Source organism: Vespula pensylvanica, chromosome 14, assembly GCF_014466175.1.
Source record: "Vespula pensylvanica isolate Volc-1 chromosome 14, ASM1446617v1, whole genome shotgun sequence".
Taxonomy (NCBI): domain Eukaryota; kingdom Metazoa; phylum Arthropoda; class Insecta; order Hymenoptera; family Vespidae; genus Vespula; species Vespula pensylvanica.
In genome coordinates this window covers 2,908,701-2,927,193 of record NC_057698.1, presented here as the reverse complement: position 1 = coordinate 2,927,193, position 18,493 = coordinate 2,908,701, and the positions used below count along the sequence as shown (strand labels likewise).

Sequence of the window (18,493 nt, the reverse complement as noted above, 5' to 3'; positions counted from 1 at the left end):
AGAGAGAGAGAGAGAGAGAGAGAGAGAGAGAGAGAGAGAGAGAGAGAGTCTATGTATACGTAAAATAGAAAGAGAAAAAGAGAGAGATAGAGAGAAAGAGAATGTTTGCAAGTGTGTATTAGAAAAGTGAAAATAATGAGAGAAAATCTCACTGTATATATATTTGTTATATTCCTAATTTTATTAATATTAATATTATTATTATTATTATTATTATTATCATTATTATTATTTTATTTTTATTTTTTTTTTACTTTTTTAGGCATCACGTTCTTTAAACTTTCTTTCGTTGTGTAACACGTTATAATAAAACACGGAGACGAACTCACAAATGTACAAGGAAAAGAAAACGACAAGAAGAAATAATGAACGAAAAAAAAAAACAAAAACAAAAAAAAAACAAAAAAAGAAACTGAGGAAAGGAAAAGAAAAAACTCTTCGGCTATATCGCCCACTTATAAACACGTATTTAATTGTAATATTGTAACGATAATTGTCATAAGATTACTTTCAGGATATAATAGAGTAAACATGTTACTCTATCATCCTGATTATTAAAAGGGATTTTCTAAGAGAATCGTAACCAGCGGTACCCTTGAATTCTACCGCAGTATGTATTATAAGGAAAAAGAAAAAGAAACAAATAGGTAAAAAAGGAAAGAAAGCAAACAAAAAATACAAATACAAATAGAGAGCGGTATTGGGAAAAAAATGAAAAAGAAAAGAAAAAAAAAAAAAGAAAAGAAAAGAGAGAAAAGAAGATAAGATGAGGAAGAGATGCTGCCCTAAAAAAAGAGCTCAGCGATTTATTTGCTAATCATTTATAATGTTCCTAAAGAACTCAAGCGTACACTGGAGGTGACTTCTTTCTCTTGGAAGTTCCTTACGGATGTACCCTAACGTACAACTTAGTGTACGTCCAGAAGCCATAGTGCCTACACAATAATGATCACATCCCTTCTGCAATTGTATATAATTAAAAAAATATATATATGTGTATATATATATATATATATATATATATGAATATATGCATTTATGCATACTATATATACGTTTATGTATATATATATGCATATACATATACATGTATATATATATATATATATATATACACACTATATACACACAATATACACATACACACATATACATACAAACACACATACATCTACGAATGTAATAATAATGATCCTAATTGACAAGATACAGATGCTGCTAGCACCATGGTTATATATCGCAAAAATAATATCAGTTAGTTATTTTTTATTACCATTATCATTGTCGATATCGAGAATCATACGAAAAACGAAAGGATGTTAGTTTATATATATATACATGTATATATACATATATACATACATATATATGTATATATAAATTTCACTTATTATATATACTTATACATATATATAATGAGTAAACACGTGTGTGTTTGTAGAAAGAAATCTGGACATTGCGCAGAAAAATGATTAACTGATTATCGATTTTATATATATTACCAGAAAAATTATTGAAATTTAAAAAAAGGGATAAAATCGTTGGGTGCTTGTTAAAGTATTGAAATATCGTTTAATGAATTAATTTTAATGTATCTACGTGTTCTTCTATATGCCTTTATTTAAAGTTTACGAAAATATCGAAAATGTAATTGTTATATAATTCATCTTTTTAATTATAATTAAAAAAGAAACAAAATCTTGTTGAACCTGCACAATGTCCGAAATAAAAAAAAAAAAAAATAATAATAATAATAATAATAATAATAACAACAACAAGAAAAAAGAACGTACGTTCACAGCAGTTGAAATTGAATGAGAATTTACGATTTTTTTTTTTTTTTAGTTTCTCATCCATTTTCTTCTTATTTTTTACTTTTTTTTTTAAGACAGAGATACATCTCATATATATATATATTTATTTATATATATATATTTCACATACATACACACACATATATATGTATATTGTGTTTTATTAATCGCAGCATCGCGCTTTTTTCATAATGCTTCGTGCAACAAGAAAAAGAGAGAGAGAGAGAGAGAGAGAGAGAGAGAGAGAGAGAGAGAGAGAGAGAGAGAGAGAGAGATCGTAAATAGCGTGTATGAATGTGTGAGTGTATGGAAGTCAAGTACACGATCGAAATTTGTCGATCTCGACACACCAGTGAGAAGTTAATCAATATTTTCTATCTGAATATTTACAAGGATATTGCGAAATCTGGATATGTAGGAGCTTAGATAACGATTTTACATACATACATACAAACATACATGCATACATACATACATACATACATACATACATACATACATACATATATACATAATTTAGACGTCCCTTTGCCCACCAATCCCCCCGTCACCCCCATTTTCAGATTAATCCTTTCTCCAATCCTCTTCTACCCTACACCTTCCCACCCTTCTTCCAACCTTTAAGAGCCACCAAATTAAAATGAATTTTTCTGTACGAAAGGAACAATTATAATTCTGTGCATAATGTAATTATTTCTCGAAGGAAATAACAATACCTCGTATCGTCAGATTTCGTGGCATCTTTTTTTATCTATAGCATCTTGCCATTCATAATATAGTTATGTATTATGATGGGTAGAGAACTCGTCGTTTTATTTTTATCCTAACGTTCGTTCTTAATCAAGATTTATTATGATCGCTTCTATATTATCAACTCTATCAAATATAATAACTCTGAATATTTTAATAGAAATTTTTATTTTTCTTACATCTTTTTTTCTTCTTTCTTTTTCAATTTACTTTTTTCTTTTTCTTCTTTGAGTTTCTACGAACTTGTTATACTTTTTATACCTCCTTCTTCTTTTTTTCTATACTTGTTGTCTTTTTCCTTTTCTTTTGCTTATGATTTTGATTAGAAAATATATAATATATGTATATATATATATATACATGTACATATATATATATATATAATATATATATAATTTGCGAGACTGTTTAGGAATGGCGGAGCAAGAAAAATGAAAAAATAGAAATTAATAAAGAAAACTAGGGCACTTCTTATCGTCGATCATTGCAATGGATCGAAACGACAAATCAATTATGTGGCGAATAAAGATTTTTCTCAAGGAACTGAGATCAAATAATCTCAAATGAATGAATGATAAAGAAGAGAAAAAGTTATAAAGAATATATATATATATATATATACATATACATATACATATATATATATATATATACTTGTGTAATATCGTATAAGAACACTCGTTGTATTTTTTGAGTGCCCGTCATGTATATGTATATATATGTGTATATATATATATATATACATATATATATATATGTATAGATTGATTCTCTTCAATATTTAACTTAATTAATCAATGCAAAAAATTAAGTATTAGTTTAATAATCTATTTCGAAATCATTCGATAATATATTACCGCGTAAAAAAAAAAGTAAAAAGGGAAGTGTGTCTTTGTTAAAAATTTTTGACAAAAAAGAAAAGAAAGAAAAAAAAATAAATGTTCTAAGATTTCAATTATTTCATTTTGACATTTATCACTTATCGTTTCTAATCGCAAAGACTCTTCTGAATATTTACATTATATTCATGAATTTATATACATATATACAATATGCCCCTGTATATAGGCAACGCTAAATAGGTTAGTCCATCGAATCTTTTTCATAGTTACACTCCTGAAAACGTTTCCATAGCGACCACGAAAATATTGGCGCCAAAGACAATTTAATTACGGAACAATAATGGATGCCAATGAATTTTTGTTGTACATACGTTATTATATTAATATAACATTCATTTTGTTTAAATGTTAATAATTAATTGTTAAAATACGAGTGTAAAGAAAACAGTTTCGAAGTGACGCGTAATATCGATTAGAAATCGTAAACTTTGCGTGAAGAAATGTAAACAACAATGAAAGCGCTCGGAGCTTTGACCTACCTCAATAACGTTCAGTCTATTTCGACACTTCGACGAGTGAGTATCGTTTGATCTTCTTCATAATTATTAATACATTTAAATATATAAATAGTTCTTTCTAATATTATAAAATTTATTTAAATTATTATATGTGTGATACGTAATGTAGTAGTAGCACATACAATGATGCGAATTAATAGCGTTTATAATTTTTGAGAATTATTCTTTTCAACGTTAATCGACTATTTATATATTTATGTTATTATATAACGTAAGATTTTTAATCGTTATTTTAATAACATTAATTAAAAGATTGTTACCAACATACTTCGATTGCAGCGACTCGTTGCGGTTATGTTTGTGATCGAATCAGAAAAATGGAAAGTTAGGTTAGTTTGTATTTCTGAAATCGTTGATATTTCCTTGTGATTATTATATTGTATGAAAAAGTGTTATAAATTCGTTTTCGTACAGTTTAGTATAGGTTAATTATATTGAATTGATCGTTCTTCGATTATATAATTATGGCTTCTTCATGTTTGATTTTACAACGAGGTATCTCAACTTCGTGTGTTAATTATGGAAAGCGTAATTTTCGTAAATTTTTACTTCTTAATAAACGAGGTAGTCGAGATTTCAAAAAAAAGCAAGCTACAGATCCTTATCCGGAATATCCAATAGACAGTAAGTTCAGAACTGTTTCCCAAACTGTTGTTAACCTATGTTGTCCATCTGCTCTTTTAAAATAATAATTGAAATTATATGTAAATTATATTTGATTTACTATATTCTTTATTTAGAAAGGGGAGTGAGGGATACAGGTATCATGATAGAAAATAGATGGATTCATATACCAGAAATGACACCTGAACTTATTGTCCCATCTTTAGAAGGTTTTACTTTGAAACCGTACGTATCATATAAGGCAGAGGGTATTAGTCAAGGAGAATATACCGCTAGAGATCTTTTTAATGAGGTATATGCTAAAAAGATTCAAGAGGATTTTAATAAACAAGAATTGTATCCCAACGGAGATTCTATGAATCCTAACGAATATGAAAAACTTACTCCGCAAGAAGCAGCAGACCGTGCTAAAAGAACTGGTACTGATATCTTTTGTGAAGATGGATATAAAGACAGTACTGTTTCCTAAGAGGTATTTTCGTATCATTTGGTAGCAATGAGATGCATCAAAATATGATAAAAGTTTGAAATTAAGTGCGATGTAATATTTGATGTTACAATAAATTATAAATAAGTATTTCTATATATATATATATATATATGTTAAAGGAGATAAAGGAATTAATCGATCATTTTTTGATCCACATATGTTTTATTTGGTACATTCTATGCACGCGTGTATACATATGTAGATGATTTATAAACAGTAACTACTGATCTATCATTTGTAACGAATAAAGAAACGAGCAAATCTCTATTTTCTCTAGGAGGACAAAAATGGAGTTTCCATATACACCTTTATAACTTGTTTTATAGTATCTCTGTATGATGGTAAACTCGTGTGGCAGTCTTAATTCAATAGCAAATAATTGCTCTACCAAATATCGCAGATGTTATTTGTGTTAGACCGTGCATTGCAAAACCAATAATCAATAATATCTTACAAACAGTCTTTTTACAAGGTATATACTAAAAGTAAAGACATATACTAGCGTGTATCTTGATGCGCATAGATGAAATGAATGTTATTGCTGGTAAACGAATGATACATCCTTGTAAATGATCCAAGTTTTTATGGAAACTACGAATCTATCGCTCCAAAAAGACAACTTTAAATGGATATATTTTTTGTCAATCGGTGGTTTAAGAAACAAATTTCAATTCCTGAGTCTTGCACATATTTTAAATTCACGCCTTTTTAGAATGACAGATTTTTTGAGAATTAGGCTAACTTAACGGCTATTGATACACATATCAAAAGACTTTGAGCAAAAGTTTGATTGTTTTTTTTGGGTAAAAAATGACAGAAAATTCGAATAGTAAAATCGTTGTCAGTTGTGCGCGGCCGGTATTGCACTCTACTGACTAAACTACTAAATTCTAAGGTTATGTATTTGCATAAAAAGTGCTGTATTCATATCAAAATGTAAAAACATTTTTCGTTCGATACCATTTCGTTTATATGTATCTTTCCCTAACAGATACGACCGTGCAAAGCTAAAAAATCTATGTAAAAATACAAAAGCTTTATTTAAAAAAATTTAGTCTCTTGGATATCTCACATCTTTAAAATCATCATCGTCGTCGTCATTATTATTGTAAACACGAAATTTTTGTTGCTCTGAGCTTTGGACACGAATCCTTGACTAAAATTGACCTATTGTTAAAAAATGGAAACATATAAAAAGTGTATATGTTTTTTCTCTTTTTATGAAAACAGTTGATAATTAAGATATTGAATTTAATGATTGCCATAAAAGTTTTCTTTCTTATTATTCGGTGCTCTATCCATCTTTCTATATCATATATATTCTTGTAATTTTCTTTTTTTTTTTTTTTGGTTTCTTTTCTTTTTTTTATATTACTAAGCAAAGCATCTCAAGTCTGGTCTCTTATAACAGTTCATGCATGAATTTGTAAAGCATATATATTTAATGACTTCTGTTAAACATTTTTACAGAATGCAGCACTTCTTTCATATTCTTACATGCCAACTACATTTTACCACTAGTATTATTGTTTTCTTTGTTATTATGATTATTTCCTAACATAACGTATGCACCATTAAAAAGAGTGGAAGGATTGAACATATTCTAATTTTGTACATTCAATATTATTAAAATACTTCTCCTAATTAAAACAACAACAACGAAGTGTTTTAAGAACAATTGTATTCCTATTGTAATTTCCACTCTCTTTTATTAGTCCAAAAAAAGAAAAAAGAAAAAAGAAAATGTAAAAGCAGCATATGTCTTCCTTTTTATATCGATGTAACGATTTTAATTTATTCATTCGTATTAATACTTTTTCCATTGAAAAAGTAAATACTACATTCCTATAGCTTACACTAAAAGACGTTTATAATACCTTGTCATTGATTTGAACACTTGCGTTCTTCTCACTCAGTGGCAGTAGAGAATCATTGGTAACATTTATACGATAAAAATTTGATAAGAATTGTCATATGTGTGATACAAATAATTCCCAAAAGAATAAGCAATTGAATACTCTGCCTGCTATAGCCAATCAACCGAAATATCAAAGTAGTAACATTCACGAAGGAAGACATATGCCGCTTATCTTCCAAAATGAATTTGATTGGTGTTTATTGTTGTTAATTATCAGTCTATGATATAATTGGATATACGACTGATCGGATCAGTCATGTAATAAGGCAGGCGCACATGCTACTGTATGACAAAGATTTTTTAAATCAATCTTAATATCTTATTTATAATTATTGCATTTTGCATAAAAAGATTAACCCTGTACGTTAGATATGTGTGTACAGGATAATTGTAATGTTGTCAGATAATGACATATTCTACGAAAGAGCTTATAAAAACCATATAAATTTTTGACATTCAGTAACATGTACTATCCACGTGGTTAGAGATTCTGGGTGTGTAAGCTAGAATACAATATTGTTTAACGTAAAAGCGTTACTATAAAGAAATATGTATACGTCAGTATTTCATGCTTGAAATCTAAGATCAAATGTACACAATAAGACTAATATAACATTATTATGTGGAAAGACTAGGAAGGCAATATTGTTTATTATATGGTTGTGTCTCTTAATCTAGCTTTACAGACTCAAAATCTCTAAGTTATTACTAAATACAACAGGACAGATATTCATTCCATTGGATCCCCAGCATTTTCAAAAATGGTTGAATGCGTGTTGTTCGTAGTGGGCCACAAGAACCCCCCAACACTGCCGGGTGGCAAGTATGATGCCCCTCCACCTAGTCCGACCTGATACGTTCAAATAGGCGTTAAAATTTAATATTAAGCAAAGGCACGTGCACGTACATTATAATTAATGAATATTTATTGCACTCCATTACATTACGAATTCATATATTCACAAAGTGAACATATGATGATTAATAATAATAATGATAATATATATATAGCCAAATTATTAATTATAAAAATATACAAAGCACTAGATATAATAAACACGGGCAGATATCATATAAATACAATTTTTACTGCACACTGATTTTACACAAAAGGGATCATGCACGAATCGAAATCAATTTTATCGTATAATAAGTAGGCCAAACTTAAATAACATAACTGTTTATTTCGTTTAACATAAATTAGTTCACCAAAGAATAACAATCACTGCATAGAGGTGCTAATATAATAATATTATATAACGGTCACATAATAATAATACAACAAACCGGCAGAATCTTAACTTTATAATCTACTTTTACTACTATCAATCTATTGAAGCAAGTAAGCAGGATCTAAAGCTTTAATTTGTAAAAAATGTAAAAATAGAATAAGTACAAAACATACAGCCAAAATTCTTATAGCTGTGTATCACAGTTTTCATTAAAAAATCATAGCCTCTCATTCTCTCTCTCTCTCTCTCTATATATATATATATATATGTATATATATAATAATGAAATTTTTACATTTTTATTCTTTTTATAGCATTACCTGTTGACTCCATAAGAGCGTCCGTTCAGCTAACTGACAATCAGCCGCTAAGCGAGATGGTAAGCTCTTCCATCTTTCTTCTTCTCGCTTCCTATCTCTATCAAAATCAGGATCGACGTGTCCCTGAGATAAAGGTGGTAATATTTGCGTTCTCTGAGCCATTTTATAACTATCTTGTCGCGATACATGATCGATACGTCTACTAGTAGTATTGGTTGATACTGGAATCGGAGTTGGGCTTCCACCGGCACGGTGTCTGTGATATAAATTTCGTTTCTGTTGTAACATACGTTGTTGTACCAGAAGTTGTAACTGGGTACCGGAATCTCCGCGGATTTTAAATTGCGGTTGATTTTGAGGTGGCGTAGAGGGTGGTCTCAGATGTACAAGATCTAAATGACCCTTTGCTTTACCTGAATCTGTAATAATGATATTTGATCAAATAATAATCGAGACTATTCTATAATTTGCAACTATGATAAAGCAACGATAAGATGAAATTAACTCTTACCTTGAATACTTCGTTGCCTTGTAGTAGGTCTATCACCACCTCCTTGCTGACAGAAAAGTAATCTTGGTCCACCGTCGGATGCTCTGCGTCCTTGTGAGGCTCGCGATATTCTACCAGTTATCGGAGAGGGACTTTTAGGTGGCGGTGGAGTGCAAGAAGGTAAACTACTAGTAAAACAATTTGCCCCTGTATAATCTGGTGGACAACCAGAGTCAAAACTAGATTCGAAAAGATCGGACGATGAGCTGCCGCTACCACCAGCAAGAAACAACGTCGTTCGACTAGGAGGATCAATAGGATCCATAAGTGGACTATCAAAATGTTGTTGGTAATCGCTTAATCTTCGATTGACAATTTGACTGTCGATTCGTTGGCTGATGTCATGGTCTAGGCCAAGCCTGTGCTCTTCTAATTTAATCTGTGCTTCTCTCAACTCGTCACCGCTTGGTCCTTCTTCTAGATCTCCTTCTGCACTGCAACAACCTTCATCGGTCGAAGAGCTCGTTGAACTGAACCGTTTACCTCCTCTGCTTACATCGTCCCTTGTTCTATAACAAAGTAGATGTAGATATTGATTTATTATATTTAACGTAATTAGAAGATCATCTTCCTTTTTCTTTCTTTTATTTTTTTTTTTTTTTTCTTTTATTTTTTCTTTCTTGTACTCAATGACACAGGCTTACGTAATAATCTCCTTCTTATCACTACAGCATAAGAGAAAAAGATATCATCATACGTCATCAAAATCGTAATACACAAAGCATATCCAATTTTCGTACTAACAAACACATGTTAAATTCATAATGATTAAAATAATTAATGAAACTTAGAGAAACTTGAAAAAGAAAAGAAATATCGTAAAAGGAAAAAATGATTGATCTCAAAAGATAATATTAACGACAACTTAAGAAAAAGAACAAAACGTACTCCATCGCCTTGTAAAATGATCATAAGCAAAAGAACAGGAAAGCAAGAAAATGAAAGAAAGAAAGTTACCAAAAACAAAGTGACAGCAATGAGCTTCCAATCCAACCTGTCGTGACAAAATCTCCAATTTCCGCATCACCCACATCAATAAAGATCAACGTCCCACTAAGCTATTGCTGTAAATAAAAATTAGAGGATTAACATGGGATACTTTTATATCATTTTCTTGACTGGCAGGATTGGAAGTAGACCTTTTTCTCTCTCTCTCTCTCTCTCTCTCTAACGTTCGCTTTAAAAACAAACCAATCTATTTTTTTTTTTTTTGAAATTCAACAAAAGGAAATAGAGATATACCTTGACTTAAATTTATCTTCTTTCGATCTAGCAACTGTGGGCCAACAAATATTATTCGTCGTACTGCTAACACGATGTTGCTTTAATCTTTCAAGTAATAAGAAATAAATAGCAGCGTGATGATCGTAACTGCTATTTCCTAACGACTGTTGAAAAAGAAAAAGAATATATTAATAGTACATTAGTAGTAAATCTTGATAATTCTATCTTTGACATCTTACCTGTCTTGTTCGTGTAATATCTATGCCTAAACTATGCATAAGTCGAAGTATTTGTTCATTAGGTTCTTGAATAGACGGTGATGATCTCGTTATAATAGCAGAGCAAACAGTATCTGCTGAACCTGCCATCCAACGATGCCTTTTGATCTGTGGAATCGTGTATCGTTTCGCAGGTTCCAAAACTAACATTTTACGTATAAGACTCTCGCAATCTATGAAAGAGGAAAAAAAGATATATAAGTCAGATTAAGATAGACTATAAAAAAGAATATAATAAGTAATTGATGTACATATGTGGTGTAATATAATGTACCTGTGCTCATAAAATATGGAATACGAAATCTACCGCTCAACACGCGATCTCTTAAAGATTGAAGAGTAGATCCATCAAAGGGCAGTGCACCGCATACTAATACATATAACACAACGCCTAAGCTCTGTAAAATTATATTATTATTATTATTATTATTATTATTATTATTATTATTATTATTATTTTATTATTCTCTCTTTTTAAAAAAATCGTACAATGTTTTTTGTTTCGGATAAAAAATAAAAGATACATACCCAAACGTCAATTTCTGGACCAGCATAATGTTTTCCTCTAAATACTTCTGGAGCAGCATAAGGAGGGCTTCCACACCACGTACTTAATCGTTCTCCTGGTGCAAATCTATTGCTAAAACCAAAATCTGCGATCTTAACGTTCATTTGAGCATCTAAGAGCAAATTTTCAGCCTTCAAATCTCTGTGAGCTATGCCTGTCGCATGACAATATTCAACAGCGGATAGGATTTGGGCAAACGTTGCCCGAGCCCGTGGTTCTCCCATTCTTCCATATTGTGCTATGTAATCGAATATCTCCCCTTTACTTGCGTATTCACATACCTAAGTAGAAAATATTTTCTTATATATCTCATCACGTGTACTGACTAAGGATATATAATTGAAAAAATTTTCTTTCATTTCTTCGTACCATATATATCATATTTTTAGTTTCCATAACTTGATATAATTTAACAATATGAGGATGTTCTAGTTGCTTCATTATTTCAACTTCTCTGTAAACTTTTTCCAGATTAGTAGGATCTAGTTGCGTCTTATCGATTATCTTGATTGCCACCTGGAATAAAAAAACAGAAGTTATAAATTGCCGTACGTATGATAAGTATTCAAAAGAATGTAACGATAGGAATTAATATACGTACCTCGGTTTTGGTGATCCTATGCCTAGCTAATTTCACCACGGCAAAGTTTCCCTTACCGATGGTTCCTTCTATGTCATAGAAACCCACACGGATTTGCTTTTTACTCTGACCAGTTCCAGTATCCATATTTAAAAAATATTCTTCCACTTTTAAAACGGAATTATATTTTAGATACTATCTGTCTTTAGCCTCTTTCCTTAACGATCTAAAACATAAGAGAACAAGACTAATTACTAGAACGAATCGTAATAATAGAATTCTCTCGTAGCACAAAATACTAATAGAACGACAAAGACATCATCGAACGAGAGAAGTCTTTCAAAAGGACGCAATTACCTATACTAATTATTTCGGAGAGCAAAGCAATTTTCTTAACGCTGTCTATTCATTTTCAATTCGCCAAACAAAGTTCATTAGAAATTTCTAAATCTGGAGCAGTACGTAATCAATTCCTTATCATTCTTTTTGCAGTTACGTGACGCTGACATTAGTGGGTCTTTTAGAAGATGATCATTATGAAGAAGGGAGGAAAGAAAGCAAGAAAAAAAAAGAAGAAAAAAGAAGAAAAGAAGAAAAAAAGGAAAAAAAAAAAAAATAATGAAAGGAAGATTCAAACGAGAAAAGAATGGAAGATAATCATAAACGAACGAGTAAGAACCGGCACGAAGAAGAAGCTTCTAGTAGACAAAAATACGAGTTACAAAAACAATGTCGAAAGTGATTGAAAGAGCTAGGAGAAAAATGAAGGAAACGTCGAGGAGATAAGTATTTCATATGGACTAGACGTTTCTTTCTCAAACTTCTACATGGGTAGCCGCGAGGTATATAACCCGTGTTTGTCGCTTGAGTTTCTCTCTCTCTCGCTCTCTCGCTCTCTCCTCATCCCCGGACACCCCCACCTTTATTACTTCGCACGTATCTCTCTCGCGTTTAGCAAAGTTACGTACTGGCAAACACGACGGGCTTTTGACGTAGTAAGTAAAATCAACTGTCGAGGCTACGAGAAATGAGCAGGGTCGTACAACACACACCACACCACACATCACACACGTATGTGGTGTGTATATGTGTGTGTGTGTGTGTGTGTATATATATATACACACAATATATACATACAATATATATATATATATATATAATCTCGTTTTTTTACGATTTCGATTGAAATGTAAAGATAAAAGGAACCATAAGACGATAATTATACCGAATTAATATTTTATATTGAAATTAAAAAAGTATGAAATATTGCAGCTGTGTGTGTGTGTGTGTGTGTGTGTGTGTGTGTGTGTGCGTGTGTGTGTGTGTGAAAAGAAATGAAGAAAAAAAGAAAAGAGGATTAAAAAAAAAAGAAAAGGAGGAAAAAAATCTCTTTGGACTACACGATAAGAAGAGCATGGATATACGAGCTAAGAATGATCGAAGAAAGATCGAATAAGGTCTCGTCCTTGTCTTTGGACTTTAGGACGAAAGACAGTGGAAAGGTCGGCGCTCTCCTCTTTGCCGGATAGACGTTGTGTCTCTCTCCGCAACAAGTACGACAAGTATTCGTGAGTGACGTCATGGATCGAGGACTACCCCTCGTACGTATCTATCGACCTATGGCGATCGATAAACGTCGGCGGTCTTCAATAAGGATATATATCGGTGAGAGAAGAAGCAAGAAAAAAAGTACAAAGAAAAAAAGAAGGAAAGAAAGAGACAGAGAAAAAGAGAAGAAAGATGAGAGAAGGAGAAGAAGAAGAAGAAGAAGAATGAAAAGAAGAATGAGAAAAGAAAAGAAAAGAGAGAAAAGAAAATCGATGTACCCTGAAGGGTCGAGAAAGCATTGAGTGAACACTAAATAACACAAATTGCATTAAGAAAGAAAAAGAAAAAGAAAAAGAAAAAGAAAAAGAAAAATCGGATCGGACGAACGTTTAAAATAAGAAAGAAACACGTCGATCGATACGAAACTTACTTATCAAGCCGGTCAATGAAGACCAAAGTCGAGGATTTACGTCTCGGCTGGTCTAGGATGAGGATAAGTATTAGTGTAGACGTTGGTATCGTCGACCTCGAGGGGTACGTCGCACCGGGAGAAGAACGGTGCCATCGGTGGAGACACGTCGCTCTCTTTGATATATCTCTTCGGATATTTCTATGTTTTCTTCTCTCCACTCTTTCTTTTCTACCTCTCTCTCTCTCTCTCTCTTTTTTAGATTCTCTATTCGTCGGTCACGGAGAAGTGCCGTGACCGCGCGCGGTCCGCGAGACTCTCCTGACGGCACGACGGTTCGATACCGACTGACCGGCAGCCATCTTGTTACCCCTCTGCTCTCTCGGCGCTCCCACTCGACGGCTTTCACGCCCGCTCTCCTCCTTCCCCCTCCTCTACGACTCTTCTCCTCCACCTCCACCTCTACTTCCACCTCCTCCCACCACTTCAATCCACAGTATGTACTTCACTCGACTGGCGCGCACCGCGAAGCCCCGGCCATTCTTAGCGAGCGATGCCGCCGACGCGCTTCCCCCCCCCATCCTCTCCTCTTTTCACCGGCACCTCTTCTCTTCTCTCCATCTCCCTTCCCACTCTTCCCCGCTCTACCCACTACTCATCTACCTACCTACCTACCTACCTACCTATCTACCTACCTATCTACCTACCTACTACCTATCTATCTACCTATCTACCTACCTACCTAACGCGACACCCGCCGCTCCACTTCTTCTTACCGTGCATCCTCCCTCCCCGCTTCATTCCTTCCCGAACCATCGTACCGTGCGCGTATAATACGTTATCTTTGACGATTGACGTCAACGTACGTTGTATGTGCCACCGCCGTTCTTCATCCTTTCTTCTTCTTATTCTTATTCTTCGTCTTCTTCTTATTCTTCCTCTTCTTCTTCTTCTTCTTCTTCTTCTTCTTCTTCTTCTTCTTCTACTATACGACTAGTGTTTCTTTTTATTCTTATACTCTTCCTTCTTCCTCATCTTCTTTTTTTTTCTTCTTCCTTCTTTTTCTTTTTCTTCTTCTTCTTCTTCTTACTTCTTACTTCTTACTTCTTCTTACTTCTTACTTCTTTTTCTTTCCTTCTCTCCGTTAATTGTTCCTTCGTATAATTGAATAACAAATAACCCGTGACACACGTGGTTCGCGCGTCATTATCGAATTGTTAACACTCTTCTATACTATTCGTTCTTCTATTGTTTCTATCTTCTTTTCTTTTCTTTTCTTTTCTTTCTCTTCTTTCGTAGGTATTCTCTCGTTCGATAACCTAACATCCAATAAGAAAAAGAGAGACCTTTATTCGATATTTCGAGACTTTGCTCCCCATAGATTCTTACAGATCAGATCAGAACTTGTAAGGTACTTATTTACTTATTTATATTTTTATTGGTTATAACTCGATAAAATCGTATTAAATTTATCTACTTTATTTTAAACACGTATATATATATTCATATAATTAGAAATCGATCTATCACGACGCAACACCTAACCAAAGTATATTTCTTAGGCTAAGTTCACGATGTTGTTAACTTTACTTTCATAGCCAACTTCTCAACGTCGCTATGGGCGAGGGGGGGGGGGGTCGAAGGGTGAAAGGGAGGATACTTAACGAGTTCGTCGAACGAACGTTGTTAACAAAACGTCGCACGTCATTGCGAAATGCATTTAAACAACAAATGCACAATATGCAACCGATTGGGGTAAATCTTGTTATCTTTATAAGCTCTTCTTATCGATCGTAAATCTTTCTCGAGGTATGGAACTACGTCAATGTTTTAAATCATGTTTTCCTTTTTCTTTCTTTTTTTTCTTCTTTTCTTTTCTTTTCTTTTCTTTTCTCTTCTTTGACTTTTTCTTTTCTTTCCTATTTTTTATCTAACCTATAAGGAGAAATTCGTTGTACGCACACACATACACACACACACACATGTAGGTACATACATACGTTGGCATGTATATGTATATAGATATCGATTTATTCGATAGAAATCGATACAATTCGTTCATTCGTTTCCAAACAATAATGATCACGTAATACGCTTTCTTTGGATGATCGACTCGTTGAATTTAGAATAATTATACGTTCTATTTAATGTCGAATGTAATCGTATCTATGATATAATGGTCGAGAGAGAGAGAAAAAGAGAGAGTATGTATGTTTGTATGTATGTATGTATGTATGTATGTGTCGATCGTTCCTTTCGAAAAATTGACGTCAACCGAGTCTCTCGTATTTGTGGCTGCGTTGTGTGACGTTTTTAATGGCACATAATGGCCTTCGTTCCGAACGATTTACGCACGAAACGATTCGCTTTTATCCTCACTGAACATTTCTTTCTTTCTTTCTTTCTTTCTTTCTTTCTTTCTTTCTTTCTTTTTCTTTTTCTCTTTTACTTTTTTCCTTTCTTTTTTTCTTTCTCATTAGCCAGCATTTGTCTCTTTGTTTCTTTATTGCGACGAGACGATCATAGATAAATAAATAAATAAATAAACAAATAAATAAATATATATGTATACATACATACATACATACATTATTCTTACCCTTATATTTTATTAATCTCATATTTTATTAATCGAGATTAATCGATTATATTCGAATATAATGTAATATATGTATGTGTATATGTGTCTAATACGTTAAGTATCACGTTCAAATTTCGTACCACAATTATCGTATTTGAGATGAATTTTTTTTTTCTTCCAGATGTCGCCATAGTCAGTCCCTTCCCATCTCCCTCTCCCCCCTATGGAAGATTTTCAACGGTCAAGAAAATTTATCGTCGAATTTTATTTAATTATATTCTTCTTCAAATGTACGTTGGGTTTGATTCATTTGATACTTATTTGATATATATGTACATATATATATATGTATATATGTATACATACATATATATATAAATTTTTTAAAATAATATCGTTTAATATTCCTTGTAATCTTTGTTCCACGTTTAGGTTAGGTGAAATTGAATTCTCGCGTGATCTTTAACGCAGGTACGAAAGAACAGTTTCTTCTAACCTTAATTTAACTTAAAAGGTAAGGTAAAGTAAAAAAATTTGCATGTTTTCATATTGCATATTCGATAGAATTATTAGTCGGAGATAACATTTCGATGTTACGAAATATTAATGTGTTTATGCATATATGCATGTATGCATGCTTTTGCATGCATGTGTCTATATAAGATCGGCTAGACAAGAAAATGCGGACCATTTGCTCGTACTTATTATATAATTCTATTTATACGACATTTATTGCAGTTCTATTAACGTAAGAAAAGATATTTCGTACGACAAAGCTGATTTAACATATATCTATGTATGATGCATATATATATGCATGCGTATATGTATGTATGTATGTATGTATGTACGTAAAACGTTGTTAAAGATTTAAATTTACGTGTTTGAATCTACGAACGAAATATTTCCACTGAAATAAATAATTCGTTGTGGTTTAAACGTCGACGTATCCATGTTTTAGCTTTTCGAAGATAACGTTCTAAAGATCGGATGAGATGTGTTATATTATGTCTAAGTCGAACGTCATCAATGTAGATATATACAACATACATACATATATACATGTATACATACACATATTATATATACGTATATGTTTTGTTACGTATAACTGTGTATATGTATATAAATATATGTACGGATACTATATAATAACATACGTACATAGATAGATATATAGAGTATCTTAACATACATACAACATAGATATATAGAATATAATACATATCTAGCTATATAGAATTAATAACATACGTACATATCCAGATACGTAAGTACATATAATATATATATATTATATATCACACACATATGTATATATATATATATATATATCGTACATGCGTACGTAGATACGTAGGTACATAGATCGTATAGTTTCGGCAACGTGCCACAAATGTGTGAGTAATTTAACCACAAGGTACACATTCTTAATTAAAATAAAGTTCATGAAAAGATTCTTAGAACTATTGTTAATGATAAAGCTTGACGTAAGCACGATTACATCCTATTCATGAAAAGTATCGTTTTAATTCGATGATTTGTTGGAAAGGAAGATAAAGGTAGAGGAGTAATAAAAAAAAAAGAAAGGAAAGAAAGAACAAAAGAAAAAAAAAAAAAAGAGGACCGACCAGGATGTAATAGCTTCACGGAATGTAACGCGTAATACAATATATCAGCACTGACGTTTATTCTTAACCTTTAAATAAACGGTAGAGATAGATAGATAGAAACTATTAAATCGAAAATTAGATAATACCATTAATCACCGCTTATCGAACGCTTGTTAATTAGTTTCAACGACTTGTAATTATTTGATAGATCGTCTCTCTCGTTCGGCTGAACGTTCAATTAAGAATTTTTCAAACACGTAACACGTACGTGTATATTCTTTTTAAGGGAGCGATATATAGAAATAGAGGTTAGGAATGTTAGATATTAAGAGCGAGAGATGGGGTAGTTAGGGAGGGTTTAATATCAAAACACGTTTGTATGTTATATGTCGGATCTGTATATAATCTATATAATCGCGGTCACAGGTTTATAAAGAAGAAGAAGAAGTTTTTATTTGAAAAGTAAATTTTTCTTTTTTTTTTCTTTTCTTTTTTCTTTCCACTTCAAAATAATCGTGTCAACGGGGAGTGCGTTAACTGAGAAGTCTTCTTTTTTTCTTTTCCATTTTTTTTT

General features: G+C 32.0%; 3 protein-coding genes across 8 annotated transcripts in view; 2 read left to right on the top strand and 1 right to left on the bottom strand.

The window, feature by feature from the left end:
* Positions 1-3,484: 3,484 nt before the first annotated feature.
* LOC122634276 (39S ribosomal protein L41, mitochondrial) lies at positions 3,485-5,195 on the top strand. Its single transcript, XM_043823065.1, has 2 exons — positions 3,485-4,608; positions 4,725-5,195. The coding sequence occupies exons 1-2, from the start codon at positions 4,449-4,451 to the stop codon at positions 5,075-5,077; spliced, it is 513 nt and encodes a 170-aa protein (XP_043679000.1). The 5' UTR covers positions 3,485-4,448; the 3' UTR covers positions 5,078-5,195.
* Positions 5,196-5,240: 45 nt separating this feature from the next.
* LOC122634272 (serine/threonine-protein kinase SIK2-like) lies at positions 5,241-14,184 on the bottom strand. 2 transcript variants are annotated; one of them, XM_043823058.1, is made up of 10 exons: positions 13,747-14,184; positions 11,790-11,994; positions 11,558-11,704; positions 11,149-11,469; positions 10,895-11,018; positions 10,582-10,793; positions 10,361-10,506; positions 9,080-9,627; positions 8,569-8,987; positions 5,241-7,866 (listed from the first exon to the last, which is right to left on the bottom strand). In XM_043823058.1, the coding sequence occupies exons 2-10, from the start codon at positions 11,913-11,915 to the stop codon at positions 7,747-7,749; spliced, it is 2,163 nt and encodes a 720-aa protein (XP_043678993.1). In that variant the 5' UTR covers positions 11,916-11,994; positions 13,747-14,184; the 3' UTR covers positions 5,241-7,746. The 2 variants fall into 2 exon arrangements, with proteins under 2 accessions (XP_043678993.1, XP_043678994.1); XM_043823059.1 differs by lacking the exon at positions 13,747-14,184 and adding an exon at positions 12,126-12,265.
* The window catches only part of LOC122634271, a 113,200-nt gene continuing 107,078 nt past the window's right edge, over positions 12,372-18,493 (top strand). The window contains exons 1-3 of one of the 5 annotated variants that reach the window (XM_043823053.1): positions 12,372-12,610; positions 16,488-16,596; positions 16,739-16,820. The gene's annotated coding sequence lies outside the window, so the exon portion shown is untranslated. Of the gene's footprint in view, positions 12,764-13,102; positions 13,434-15,400; positions 15,535-16,487; positions 16,597-16,738; positions 16,821-18,493 lie in introns of those variants that run through there. The other 4 variants (XM_043823052.1, XM_043823051.1, XM_043823056.1 and 1 more) reach the window with 4 other exon arrangements.

Coding starts and splice junctions, on each gene's coding strand:
- LOC122634276 (XM_043823065.1), top strand. CDS start 4,449: ATGGCTTCTTCATGTTTGATTTTACAACGAGGTATCTCAACTTCGTGT. Junction 4,609..4,724: donor TCCGGAATATCCAATAGACA/GTAAGTTCAGAA, acceptor TTCTTTATTTAG/AAAGGGGAGTGAGGGATACA.
- LOC122634272 (XM_043823058.1), bottom strand. CDS start 11,915: ATGGATACTGGAACTGGTCAGAGTAAAAAGCAAATCCGTGTGGGTTTC. Junction 10,794..10,894: donor TCCATATTTTATGAGCACAG/GTACATTATATT, acceptor CCTCTTTCATAG/ATTGCGAGAGTCTTATACGT. Junction 9,628..10,360: donor GAAGATAAATTTAAGTCAAG/GTATATCTCTAT, acceptor ACTTTGTTATAG/AACAAGGGACGATGTAAGCA.